At 49.3% G+C, this 14,962-nt stretch overlaps 1 protein-coding gene across 1 annotated transcript; it reads left to right on the top strand.

Moving 5' to 3' along the window:
* The first annotated feature begins 7,604 nt into the window (after positions 1 to 7,604).
* Positions 7,605 to 11,154, top strand: LOC125760265 (uncharacterized). The gene is made up of 3 exons (XM_049420125.1): positions 7,605 to 7,625; positions 9,239 to 10,547; positions 10,949 to 11,154. Exons 1-3 carry the CDS (start codon positions 7,605 to 7,607, stop codon positions 11,152 to 11,154), a joined length of 1,536 nt encoding a protein of 511 aa, XP_049276082.1.
* Positions 11,155 to 14,962: the final 3,808 nt, after the last annotated feature.

Raw genomic sequence — 14,962 nt, 5'->3', positions numbered from 1 at the left:
CGTCTTTCGTTAAGCAGCTGGCGTCTTTTCGTGTTGCTTTAGAAACATCTGGCGTCTTTTCGTTTTGCTTTTAGGGAAACATCTGGCGTCTTTCGTTGGTTTATTTCATCAATCAACGGCGTTTTGAACAAAATTTTTATTGTTTAATCACGCACAGGAGAAATCTCACCAAGCACTACCTTGGAGGTAAACAATGGCTGCTAATGGGAATGAGAGACAGAAGAAGTGGGCTTTTAGCTAACACTTACACTTCTACTTCTACTAACGTTTCCTACTGGAACATGCCAATGGCTGCTAATGGGGAATGAGAGACAGAGGAATTCGGCTTTTAGTTAACGCGCACGCTGCGAATTTTTTATTGTTCAACAACGCACAGGAGAAATCTCCCACCGGCACCACCTTGGAGGTCAAGATCTGGTACTAGCGTTAAGACTGGTTGCGCACTACGATGGGGGACGAACGGGTGCCGCTTTAAGGAGCTTCGCCCCTAAAACAAGCGAGAAGGTGCTTCATGCATCCACAAAGACGACTCGAAGGCGAAATCCATCCCGTGGTGCTATTTCACCGTGCACATCATAACACGCGAACGCCGACTTTTTAATTTTAGAAAGCTGCAGGCCAATTACAACAAGTGGTATGTGGCTAGGTGAAACCAATATTCGTCCCTCCTGTGTACGCGAAAGCCGGTAGCGCGTATATGACACAGAAACTGGGCAAGCTCCACAACTCACCACTGGTCCACTAACATTGAAAAATTCGTCCGCAGGCAAAAACGCATGTGTCCCTGAAATTGGGCGAATCTCAGTACTCCACACTGCTCCACTAAAATGTAGAAGGCCACATAAGGGAGGGAAACATAAATGAATATTTCTGGAGCAACGTAACTAATAATTGAGGAAGACGTTAATGAACCACCGGCATTAAACCAGTGATAACTCCCGGGCCGCACGTTTCAACTTAGCGTTTCAACTCAACTCGCACAAGCTTTTTCAAACCATTTAATCAGGTCACGAAACGTGCAGCGTTATGATCTTTGCTCATCAAACTATTCGCCTAACTACGACCATGTATGAAACGCAGTACAGACGATTTTACGGATGACTTTTGGTGCCGCAATATTGGGCTGTTGACCTCGCCGTTTTTTATCTTGAACAACTAAGCGACCAGCGCTGCGGAGGGCGTAGAATACACATGAAAACTGTTGTGTTGGTGCATTCGGCATTTCCTGACCTTATTAGCTCACGGTCACGACATACAAAAATTAGAAAATTTGGTTTAACAGCCCAAGGTGGCGGCGCCCGCACATCTTACGTAAAATAGTCTATAGACAGGTGCTGTGCAGATTACAGAGCGAGCGGGGATATCTGATATTACGGTTGATGTCACCAGGACCTTCGCCAAACTGAAACCACGGGACGCTTTACACGCGCTGTATATTCTCGCAAATTACAACGCACGGCCACTGCACGCAGCCGTAGCACCGCCACGGCTACGAACGAGTAATGGCGGCCTCTACTCGAGTAGCTCACGACCGCGAGACTTCAGCCACTGACACCAGGCTTCGTGCTAGGCATAAGATCTCACGATGCAAATTAGGGCTACGTGCCTCGCACATCACCTTTGTTCCTTTCCTCTCCCGTCCAATTCGTTCGCCGGACCGTTCACCAATGTAAAAACAAGTGAATGAGTAGGTCCAAACGAGGGCAACCGACGTTATAGAATCTTCGAGATCGACCCATGAAAACTTTACGTGAGAAGACGGTATTCGCTTCACCGCATGCCGACACTGTGACGCACTATTTCAGGGATCATCGTACATATATTTTTGGCCATAGAAGCACTGAACCCACTCTTTCGATAGGGATAAACAATATTAACCAGCCGCAAAGCTGCTAAAAATGCCTGTATTGCAATCCTGTATGCCATTGCGCACAAGTTCTGTAATCACTATATTTATCTGATCTATCAAGGACCACACACTAATTGCTTCACTGGCAACAAGGAAAACAGACATTTTGAGGCGATGAACGTGGTCTTTATTCCCCAGTAGAGCAGCGATAAAGCGCTTTGTCAGAACGAAGTAAAAAAATTAAAACACGAGGCATCGAGAAGCGCGCTGCGGACGCATTAGAAGGTGCACTACTTGGGCTGCTAATCTTATGAAGAACACTTCTAAAACTACCCTAGCTTTGATATAACCATCAGCGAAAACTGCATAATTATAACAGCGTGAACACCGTTTTTGAGGCTTCTTTGCAAAGTAATGCTGGATTGCTTTCGTCAGCTAAACATGTTCAAGGCCACAACGTGCGGAGGTCAGGGTAAATCGCTGTGTTCCTTACGCGAGCTCGACATTCACGTATATGGTGCCATCATCGACGAATCCATTCATTTCAATGTCCTTCCAAGAAACTTGATCGGTACTGTTATGGTCATTCATAGTGCCAGGAGCCGGCTTCCTTGACATGTTGTGATGCGACAGTGTCACTGGTAGCCTGACGTCTCTTCCAAGATCCGTCGGGTGCGAAAGGGATTATTGTTACTTCTCTGTCGAACGGCCAGGACAAGCGGTCATCCCAGACACCGCTGCGGAGCCGAAGTGTGAAGTGCACGCTAGCACTTTCGTCGCTGTCCATTTCGAGAACGCACTGAATTTGGAAGGAGTAGCCGCCCAACACGAGCGGATCATGCTTAATGCGGTCGCCGCCGTCTTTGCGCAGCGATGTCAGCGTCTCGTAGACCCTAGAGAACGAGCAGAGAGTGACGAAAACGTTCGACCTCGAAGCGGCGCGGTGAGGTGTCGGGAGCGGCAGCCGCGTCGCGGTTGTCGTTAACTTGCTTTCTTGAGGACCGACCGGAGGACCTTGTTTGTCCTTGCAGCCGCGCTCACTAACCGCCGGGTGCTGCGCTACTGAGTTACCGTAGTCGCCGAGTTCTTGACTGCGCCTTAGGTCTAGCAGGACTTCGAGATCTTTTCTGATGACTCTTAGCTCTTCGACCGCGCCGCTGTCTGCCTCCGCTGTGTTTTCACTTTGTACTGGCTCAAAGGCTCCGGAACAGTGTCGTCTGTGATCAACGGCGACGCTGCGGTTGATAGGTTCGCTGCACTTGGGGCACTTCACCCTGTCGCAGAAACAGTTGACGAGGTGCTCTTTTAGCTGCGACACGTTGCCGTTGAAGTCGCAACCGTTGGGGCAGAGAACGAAGAACCTCTCCAGCTCACTCGAGGTAAAGTTCTGAGGTATGACGTTCGCCTCGAGGCAACCTTCGTTGTCGAAAGGGCAGCGTTCTTCGTCTCTTACCTGCGCTCTGCACGGCTCGCACAACACCTGACCGCAGGACACCAGTAGCGTGCGGGACGGCACGATGCCACAAACGCTGCAGACTCGCAGGCTCGGAAGGGCGTTCGCGAAGGTGACGCGCCGACGCTCCAAGAAATCGCCGAAACCAGACAGAGTGTATTCGAAAGCCGACATCTTGAAGGAAGGCTGAACTGATCTGAGGATACAACGGCTCCGGCGCGGACGCGGGTGGTGGCGGCGAAGTGTGAATTCAGCACTGGCACGTGGGTTGGATCTGACAACGTAGTTCTTTTATAGGAAGCCCGCGAGGGGGCTCCACTGTTCGAAAAAAATAATGTGCGATAAATTGTGCCACCACGGGCAGAGTATATATGTAAAGCACGAGAGCTCGCAAACGTGCTCGAGAGCACAATTTTATACTATTTCTGAAAATGCCTTTTGTGTGCACGCCATTTGCTGAAACAGTAGTCGAATTGACATTTTCACTTTGTTGGATCTGTGTTCGATGAAGTCTGAGCAACCACCTTTTATCATTTCGCCGGTCACCCTTAAAGAAAACAGCAGTAGTATGCCCAACGAAAATGCTGCATTAAGATATGTGTTTTTTTTTTGCGTGGCATGGGGCAAAAACAAAACCATTTAAACTCGACCCATCCATGACGGTCTATCCTTCGTTCTAAACAGCCAATTTCTGTCCCTGAAGTGCTGGCTAAGAAGTAAATCAGGATTAGTTGGTTTTAAACTGTCGCTTTTTAGACGAGCCGACTGCTAGTTATTTTCAGCTTTGCACAAACAGTCTAGGAGTGTTCTTGGTGCGGCTTTGAAGGTGCTGTGCTTGGCGCATCGTAGCAGGTGCGAATTGATAATATTTATTTTATTTGACTTTATTTATTTAAGGAACACCTTACATGCCCTGTCGGGCATTGAGTGGGAGGCATTGTAACAATGAGCGAAGTAGGACACTGAAAAAAAAAACAAGAAGAAGAAAAATATAACACGGCTGTACATACTGAGCAAAAATAACGCACAGAATGCGTGCGCATAACAGCAAATAAAGAAAGCAAATTAAGTAAAACCGTGCATAGGCGTTCACGAAACATTTTACAATCGATTATCGACACGACTTCATCGGGAAGACCATTCTAGTATGAAATATCATGTAGTACAGCAGATGAATTGAAGGCAGTAGTTCTGCAAAAAAATTTCGAGGACGCTTGCGCTTCACCTTCAAGAGTGGAACGCGATAGCGCAATCGTACCCTGTTCGCATCGCCTTCTCAATCGCTAGCCTAGCTTCGCTTCTTCGTGGACATCTAAACCGTGCCGCAAGGATAGGAACGCCTGCGCGCTGTTACGAATCGGCCCGTTCAAACTATCCTAGAATTCCTACTACAAGTACACTTGCGAAGTGCCCACTACGGCATATCCTTTTGCGAGTTGGTGAAGTAATCACTACGCGTCCGTAAGGATACACGCGAGATCTGCGCAGCTGCACACGTTGTCGATGCTGTTGTTGATAACGATAATTAATTACGCCTGTGCGCTTTGTAATTGATGGGCCTTGAAACGAAGCACTTGTTGCGAAATTCATATGTTTTGACGCCTGCTTTGATTCTACGCTTCTGCCACGCAATAATACATGTGTTAATGACACTCCTCGTACTAGATAACATTCATATAGTCTTTTATTTTTTTTCGAAAGAATTCCGAGCACGGCCGTGCCTCTTTGGTTGAGCACCTGTTTGCCACGCATAATTCTCGGCTTCGATTTCCGCTTGAACGAAAGAATATTTATTATTTTAATTTGCATCTAGCTCGAGCTTGCGCTCACGGACAAGGCTGATTTTTCGCTCACAACCAACAAAGTCGACGCCGACAGCACAATTTCTGCGAAACGAGCTTTTTACCAGTATCGCGTTAAAATGCGCTTTAAACTGAGATGATTATGCGAACTTGAGAAGTACGGGCGGTCTTTTCGAGGGGCAGTATGTGTGGTTTATTGGAAGGAACATATTTGTGAAGTAGACAGGTCAAAGCAGCGTTGCGAGGCATGTCCAGGGGCTGTAAGGAAATATCGAGCGTAATTTGCGTTATACTGGCCTACCGGTCACAATTTCCAGTTATAAACAGGACTGCTCTGTTCTGTACTCGTTCAAGCATGGATATCAAAAATTCTTAGTAAGGTGACTGTGCTGCTCATCCGCTGCCCTAGGTTCTGAAAACGAAACTGTGCCCTTCGCCGTCATCTGGCCCAACGCGGATCATCGTCTCAGGACACTGGGCAGGTACGTGACGAGGCAGGGTGTGGCAAGAAGATCTTGAGTTGAGCGGAGCTGAGTGCAGCGGCTGGTTGCATGCCACTGCCTTTTACGGCTAGAACTATGTAATCGAACTATATCACCAAAATATGTACTGAAGAAAAAGTGTAATCCGTTTATTGTAACTGTTTTACTAAATTATTTAAAAGTTTTGATGGCAAGTTCTGTCGTTATCTGCCAGGAACAAGGGTGTGCTTAGACTTCGTCGAGCGCTGCCTTCCAAGCCTGAAAAGTAAAAGGCAAGGCTTCTACGCTTCGGACGCCAACGCACAAAAGGCAAGACTTCTACGCTCCGAATGCCATTGCACGCTTGTGGACGTCAACAGAGCCTGTCGCACGCCTACGCAACGCACGCCAGCTGAGGGATACGTCACAACGGCAAGGTATTTCGCTACTTGTCCACGACAATCGCCACCAGCAAGCACGGTGCACGCAACAGACGTCCGAGCTCCCGACGCACAAGCAACGCAAGGTGGGCTCACATTACGATCCCTGGGTGAAAACGCGCTTTCGAGCATGCGCGCTGAGCTGGAAGAAGAGCACGCTGTATAAACAGTCGATGCCAACATGAACACGAAACCAACGCCCGAGGCAGCAGTCGCCGGTGATGTTATAAACACTGAGACCGGTGCTCGACCGCGGCGAGCTGCTCCTCTTTCTTTAAGAGCCAAAGAGAACTACGAGGCCAACCGTGAGAAATACTGCACAGAACTAGACGCAGCATGGAAGAGAGTGGAGCATGGTATGCGGGAGCTTTCGACCAAGGAGAAAAATGTTCAGACGGCCACGAATACACTGCGCGATTGTTTCGAGCAGCACAAGGACGTGTTCGCCAGATACGAAGCCTTCTTGGTCAAGACGAACCGCTCCGAAAGTCGACAAGAGCTGGATCAACGAAAACAAATTGAGGAGGAGCGTCGCGTTCTCGTCACGGGGAGCCTATGGGAGAGGGGTGAAGATTTAGGCGTTAGAGACGAGACACCATCGAGACGTTCATTCTCGGTCCACTCCACACGCTCTTCGTCATCACGGCTCACCAGTTCGTCAACTATCAGCCTGGCTGCCGTACAAGCTCGTGCGGAAGCCGAGGCCGCCAAAACGAGAGCTCACTTCGGTCGCAAGGAGGCAGCTATGAAGCTAGAGAGGGCCAAGGTCGACGCCGAGCTCGAAATCCTTCGTCATGAAAAGGAGGAAGCTGCGGTAGAGGCGCATGCTGGTGCTCTCGAAGCAGCCGTGGTCCAGGATGGCGGGGAGAGCTTGCACGCACTACCGCTGCTGCATCCCCATCAGCGCACTGCGGATTACGTACAGAGCCAAGAGGCCGCGCACGCGCCAACGCATAGACTTTCTGAGCTTCATACAGAAGACAACGCTCCGCGTGATGATCTCAACAGCAGGCGGAACGACGGTGCACATGTTCATGACCACCAGACTGTCCAGCAGGGTAACCAGCTGTCCGTGAACACTACGGCCTCAAGTGACGCAAGTTCCGGTCTGACCGGAATACTGAAGTTCCTCAGCCGAAGAGACCTTCTCTCTACGAGCCTCACTAAATTTGATGACTGTTCGACCAACTTTTGAGCATGGAAATTACCATTTAGAGCAACAACGCGTTGCCTTGAACTTTCTGCTCAGGAAGAGCTTGACTTACTCATTGCTTGGTTAGGCCCGGAGTCATCAACCCAAGCTAATAGGCTAAAGTCAGTTTACATACATGACTTCGAAGCAGGGCTGAAGGCTGTCTGGAAAAGATTGAACGACACCTTCGGAAGCCCTGAAGTCGTGGAGGATGCGCTGATGAAACGCTTAGAAGCTTTCCCACGGTTATCGGAAAAAGACAGTGTGAAGCTTCGAGAACTCGTCGACTTGCTACTTGAATTGGAGGCAGCGAAAGCGGACCCGTACTTGGCAGGACTGAAGTACTTTGATACTGCGCGAGGCGTGAACAGCATCGTCTTAAAGCTCCCACCGGGCCTCCAGGAGAAATGGATGACCGAAGGCTCAAGGTACAAGAAAGAGAACGAAACGGCGTTCCTACCATTTTCTTTATTCTCGAAGTTCGTGAGAAACGAGGCTGAGGTGAGGAACTACCCTGACTTCTTTATACGTACAAACGATGCCTTGCCGGATCACCATCCGAAAAAAGGAAAACAGGTTCCGAGAAACTCCTGCGGTGGAGCAGTGTCAGCGAGGAAAACCGAAGCAGACGTCATTCCAGAAAAGTATGTACGGGGCCGTTGAGCGTCAACAGTGCTAAGGAATCAGGGGGCTTAAACAAGTGGTGTCCATTCCACAAGAAACCCCATTCCAAAAGCTTCGATGAGAGGAAGGATTTCCTCAAGAAGCAAGGAATTTGCTTCCATTATTGCAAGTCAACAAGCCACATTTCAAGGCATTGTGACATCCCTCTGAAGTGCTGGATATGTAATTCGGCTAAGCACCACACAGCTCTTCATCCCTCAGACACGAGCAGCTGTGATCCATCTGGAGCCGCGGAATACGAGGCCAACGCTCAAAAATCTTCAGGGAACGTCACCACCACACGTACTGAAGTATGCAAAAGTGGTGATGAGAGCAAATCGTGCGCAAAGATCTGCATTGTGAAGGTAACTCACAAGTCTCAGCTACTGAGAACGGTCAATGTCTATGCCATTTTGGACGACCAAAGTAATCGGTCACTGGTCAGATCTGAGCTCCTGGACGTCTTCCGTGTAGAGGGGTCTCCGACCAGCTACACCTTGACAACGTGCTCAGGAACTACTGAAGTCACCGCAAGACAGGCCGAAGGATTCTCAGTGCGGGGCGTTACAGAAGACATATCAGCCTTGAGCTTCCGCCATTGCTGGAGTGCAACGACATTCCTGACAACAGAACTGAAATACCAACTCCTCAAGCTGCCAAATGTTACCCACACCTGAGTCCCATAGCAGACTGTATTCCTCCTGTGGATCCTCGAGCACAGATATGGCTTCTTCTCGGTAGGGACGTTATTGCAGCACACAAGGTGCGCGAGACAAGCAACGGGCCACGGAATGCTCCGTTCGCTCAGAAACACGACCTCGGCTGGATGATCGTTGGGAACATTTGCATCGGCCGTGCACGGAGGCCAAGCACTGCAAGTGTTCTGAAGACTCATGTGTTGAGTAGTGGTCGACCATCCGCCCTAGAGCCTTGTGAATCTCACTTTACTGTAAAGAAGAGCACAGTTCTTCAGCCTCAGGGTGGACCATGGTCTGGGTCGAGTGCCTTATCGGTAGCGGTAGTCAGAGACAGGTTTGCCGAAACGCTGTTCGAAAAATTTAAAGAAGACAACGAACTAGCACTGTCCATAGAAGATAGAAAGTTTCTTGAGATCATGGATAAAGAGTTCGTTAGAGATCGTTCGAACAGCTGGGTAGGTCGTCTTCCATTCCGCACGCCAAGGGGCCGCCTCCCTAACAATAGGCAGCAAGCTTGGTCTCGCCTCCTGGGTCTGCGTCGCACATTGTGCAAGAACCCCGAAATGAGGGAACATTTCGTAGCTTTCATGAAGGACTTGTTATCGAATGACTACGCTGAGGTAGCTTCATCGCTCGCTGACTTGAGGGAATGCTGGTATTTGCCCATCTTCGGTGTCTAGCACCCGCAGAAGCCTGGGAAGATCAGGGTTGTGTTTGACTCCAGCGCGGAGTACAAGGGAGTTTCGTTGAACAATGTCCTTCTAACGGTACCGAACTTCACCAACAGCCTCATCGGAGTGCTAATACGCTTCAGAAAGGAGCAGGTAGCGGTGATGGCGGACATACAGCAAATGTACTACAACTTCCTTGTCCGAGAAGATCATCGCGATTTCCTCAGGTTCTTGTGGTTCAAGAACAATGACGTATCGGAAGATATTGTGGAATGCCGAATGAAAGGGCATGTCTTTGGAAATAGCCCATCCCCAGCCGTAGCCATGTATGGGCTTCGACGAACAGCCCGAGAGGGCTCACGTGTGTTCGGAGAGAAGGCAGCGAAGTTTGTGGAGAACGATTTCTATGTCGACGACGCACTGAAGTCCGTTCCCACGGAGGAAGAGGCAGTCGAGCTACTGCAGAAGGCGCAGAAATTGCTGGAAACGGCAAACATACGGCTACATAAAATTGTCTCAAATAATGAGAATGTACTTCAGGCTTTTCCCGTTCGCGACCGCGCGGCAGACCTCCGGGAAATTGACTTCACCAAAGACACATTGCCTGCGCAACGTAGCCTTGAGCTACTTTGGAACGTGCGCGACGACACGTTGCTTTTTCGCACTCCACCTGAAGAAAAACCATGCACACGTCGTGGTGTTCTCACAACGGTCAACGGCTTGTATGACCCATTGGGGTTGGTGGCTCCGGTGACTGCACGAGCCAAGCACTTTCTACGCGAAATTACAGCCGACGGATATGACTGGGACAAACCGTTACCACTTCACCGAGAGCAAGAATGGGAAGACTGGAAAAGCTCTATCCAAGCGCTGGAGAGTCTTCAAATCAGAAGACCGTATGCGCCGATATCGGTTTCAGAAGCTGAGCGCAAGGAGATCCACATTTTCTGCGATGCATCAACACAAGTTGTCGCAGCCGTGGCGGACCTAAAGGTCACCGACAATACAGGAAGACACCACGTCGGATTCCTAATGGGGAAAGTAAAGTTGGCCCCCCTAGATGAGCTTACCATTCCCAGATTGGAACTGTGTGGGGCGGTACTCGCAGTCGAATTGGCTGAACTTGTCCAGCGGGAACTGGATCTGCAACCAGACATACTGAAGTTCTACATCGACAGCAAGGTCGTATTAGGCTACATACACAATGAAAAAAGGAGATTCTACGTGTATGTGGCAAATAGGGTGCATCGCATTCGCAAAACGACGACGCCAGAGCAGTGGAACTACATTCACACTAATCAGAATCCTGCAGACCATGGTACAAGAATGGTCTCGGCGACGAAACTCGGACACACATTGTGGTTGAATGGTCCTGACTTTCTTCGACAGGGTGAAGAAACTGTGTTGCAGCCATCGACTTTCTGCTTGGTGTCTCCAGATGAAGATAAAGATGTGCGCCCAGAAGTTAACACCTTGACAACATCGGTTGTGACAAAACAGGGGCTTAGGGCTGAGCGATTCAGCAGGTTTTCGAGCTGGGAGAAACTCGTCCACGCTTTAGCATTTCTTTTGAGAATTGTTCATCGTGTTAAGGGTGACGTTGAGCAAACGAATGCGGTCGAAGATCTTTCCACAGCAAGAGAGACTGTTTCGCGCCGTTCAGCAAGATTCCTTTTCTGAAGAGATAAGCGCTCTTGAAGACAAACGACCTGTTTCCAGGAGAAGTCCACTTCGGAAGCTGGATCCATTTCTTGATGAGAAGGGCCTTCTACGCGTTGGTGGCCGCTTGCGCAGAAGTGATCTGCCGGAAGACGAAAAGCATCCTTTCATCATTCCAGGCCGGCACCACGTTACCACGCTTCTCATACGTCACAACCATGAACAAGTACAACAACAGGGCAGACATTTCACGGAAGGAGCAGTAAGATCAGCCGGGTTGTGGATTATCGCTGGCAAGAAACGCATCACATCCATAATAGGAAAATGCTTCTTGTGCAAGAGACTTAGAGGTCGACAACAGGAACAGAAGAAGGCTGATCTGCCAAAGGACCGACTGACCGATCCCCCATTCACCAATGTTGCAGTCGACGTTTTTGGTCCATGGATGGTCGCTGCCCGCCGCACAAGAGGCGGAGTGTCTAACAACAAGCGTTGGGCAGTGTTATTCACATGTCTAAGCATTCGTGCAGTGCACATCGAAGTCATTGAAGGCTTGGACACATCCTGTTTCATAAACGCATTGCGGCGTTTTCTCGCGATACGAGGGCCTATCAAGCAAATTCGCTCCTACCGCGGCACAAACTTTGTGGGAGCTTGCAGGGAGCTAAACATCAGCCCACAAAACATGGATCGTTCGCCGCTGGCGAAGTTCCTATCTGAAAGGGCTGTACTTGGGTCTTCAACCCACCACACAGCTCTCACATGGGCGGAGTATGGGAAAGGATGATAGGAATCGCACGTCGGATCCTCGACTCGATGCTACTGCAATCCCACACTCATCGACTGACCCACGATATCCTGACAACGTTCATGGCCGAGGTTTCCGCAATCATAAATGCTAGGCCCCTCATTCCCGTGTCTTCTGATCCGGAAACGCCCGTAATTTTGACCCCAGCGGCAATCCTGACACAGAAGTTGGGATGCACGACGTCAGGTTTGGAGGACGTTGATATTGGCGACCTCTACAAAAGCGAATGGCGTAAGGTCCAGAATCTTGCGAGCCAGTTCTGGAAGAGATGGCGCACCACCTATTTGACCACACTTCAACAACGAAGAAAGTGGCAAATCAACCGACCAAACTTCGAAGTCGGCGACTTGGTGTTGCTCAAAGATAAGCAAGTCGTTCGTTTTGAGTGGCCAGTCGGCGTGATCGTGCAATGCCTACCTAGTGCAGACGGCAACGTCCGGAAGGCTGTAGTGAAGACGGCAAAGAATGGATCTATTAAGACGTTTGTTCGTCCCATATCAGACCTTGTGCATCTGATGACTCCACGAAATGATGGTGGCGCCCACAAAGTGAATCACCAGACGGGGAGTGCGCTGCTCATCCGCTGCCCTAGGTTCTGAAAACGAAACTGTGCCTTTCGCCGTCATCTGGCCGTCAGTGGCCAGTCGGCGTGATCGTGCAATGCCTACCTAGTGCAGACGGCAACGTCCGGAAGGCTGAAGTGAAGACGGCAAAGAAGGGATCTATTAAGACGTTTGTTCGTCCCATATCAGACCTTGTGCATCTGATGACTCCACGAAATGATGGTGGCGCCCACAAAGTGAATCACCAGACGGGGAGTGTGCTGCTCATCCGCTGCCCTAGGTTCTGAAAACGAAACTGTGCCCTTCGCCGTCATCTGGCCCAACGCGGATCATCGTCTGAGAACACTGGGCAGCTACGTCACGAGGCAGGGTGTGGCAAGAAGATCTTGAGTTGAGCGGAGCTGAGTGCAGCGGCTGGTCGCGTGCCACTGCCTTTTACGGCTAGAACTATGTAATGGAACTATATCACCAAAATATGTAACTGAATAAAAAGTGTAATCCGTTTATTGTAACTGTTTTACTAAATTATTTAAAAGTTTTTATAGCAAGTTCTGTCGTTATCTGCCAGGAACGAGGGTATGCTTAGACTTCGTCGAGCGCTGCCTTCCAGGCCTGAACAGTGACCATACAGCGGATGCGAATACTAATAGCGGGAGTATAGAAACGTCAGGTATGCTAATTTGCGCACGTGAGCAGATGAATTTAGAAAGTTGCACATAAGAAAAGACAAGCGTTTTAGATGTAGTAGCGCAGATTGTGGTAATATTCGAGAACCAAAACAGGTTAGTGGCGAAGTTCACGTCAAGGTACTTGCATGTAGTGGCACGTGACAAAATAGTGTTATTTAAGCTGCGTGTAAATGTCAGATTTGTACGCTGGCGTGTTTTACATTAGGAAGGGCACAGAGATATTTTCCATATGTCACACCAAACAGTAATAGTTTGAAGGTCATGCTGCACGTTTTAGGGATCGCTAATGGTATTAACCGCTCAGTAAACAACGCAATCATCACCAAATAGACGTATGCAACGGGTTATGCTTGAAGGTAAATCGTAATGCGAGCAAATATTAGGAAATGTAAAGCCCCCAACACGCTCCGTTGTAGAATACTAAACAGGTCATCAGGGATAGAAGTGGCATCCGGTGGCAATGCCTGGAACCCTCCATGACTTTTGTGATGCCACGGTCAGTAAACGTGATGTTGAACTCCCGCTGCATCATATCTGCTGTTATTTCCTAGTCAGGCAAAAGAGTACAGAGGGCTTCAGGTTCTTTATCTTCAATCTTCACCATGGTCCCATCAACATGCCCATCTGTTTGCTATTGAAATGCACTTGCTTTTGGGCTAGTCACTTCATGCTACGTTTTAACTATAACACTATTGTCACGTAGCGCAAAACGGCGAAAAAAATGGAGAGAAGAGGAGCAATGTGAGCGCTAACTTTTGACTGATTTATTGCAACATGGTGCACAGGCTTTATAACAACGTTTTGTTCCTGCGCAAAATTTCAAACAACATAGCTTCACGCTTAACATCGCCGTCAATACATTTCTAAAAAAAAACGACTTTCCGCTGGGAAGAGGGAAATATATGCGTCACTGATACCAGATTCTCCCAGTTTCTTGATACGGAAGGCTTCCAACAGTTTTCGCGCGCCCGTATCATTGCTTCTGCCGAGAATCCTAAACTTGTCCAGCCGTGACTCACACTCAAGTGCATGACAATGGGCAGGCGAATACGCGCCATCTTTACGTTTTAAGGATAGCTCACGTGCCCTAGCCCGCTCATTAACGCAGCGTCCGGTGTGGTCTAAAAATGGATTTTAATGAAGTCTATTAAAGGGTACTGACACGAAAATTTTCACTTGTCATTTTTTTTGCGCCAAATGAAAGGCCAAGCCATCAAGAGCCTAGAAGAGGTAATGCTAAGCGCGAGTTCACCCTGAAAAAATTTTGCAGTGGCTTAGCTCGGCTATGCCAGGATAACGTAGCGTTAGCAAAGGTTGAGCTGATCATTCTTAGCTTTCCCGATTGTCTAGGGTTAGCTTGATTATCATGCTTACTGCTGCTCCAATGACGCACAAGAATAATTAGCTCTACATTTGCTAACGCTGCATTATCCTTCGCTTTCCTGATTGTCTAGGATTAGCTTGATTATCGTGCTTACTGCTGCTCCAATGACACACACACGGTATACGTATTATGGGGCACATGTATATTTATTTTGCCAGGCAACTACTTCGGGATCCGATGAGTTAAGCTTCTCCGCTCTTCTGCGCCGTTGAGAAGCATTTGCGCTCTCCTTGTCCATGGCTATACCACACTGGCGAACGCCAGTCAGAGGCGCTATCAAGAGGCTCCAGCGCAGTGTCAGACGGCGACTGCACAGCGAAGGCGAATAGCTGCGATCGCGCCGGCGCCAGTACGTCTGGCATGGCTACGACGTCACTCCTCTGGAAAGCGCAGACCGGCGGCGGCGAGTCGCGCGCGGCGGCTGCAGAGTGCGCGGGAGGTGCCGGCTCCGGTGCCCCAGCTGTGTGACATCACTGATCCTCGCGCATGCGCAGCACGGCTCTTGAGGAGGCACGCGAAACTGTCCTGGCTAGGCCAGTGTAGCTAACGCTCACAAGTAATTGCAGCATGTTTTAAAAGCTAGTTTCGGTTCCTACTGTAGTCTGACGTCACAACGCGGCATGAGCTTCA

This window comes from Rhipicephalus sanguineus, chromosome 10 (genome assembly GCF_013339695.2).
Source record: "Rhipicephalus sanguineus isolate Rsan-2018 chromosome 10, BIME_Rsan_1.4, whole genome shotgun sequence".
In the NCBI taxonomy this organism is placed as follows: domain Eukaryota; kingdom Metazoa; phylum Arthropoda; class Arachnida; order Ixodida; family Ixodidae; genus Rhipicephalus; species Rhipicephalus sanguineus.
This window is presented reverse-complemented; position numbering and strand designations above follow the sequence as displayed.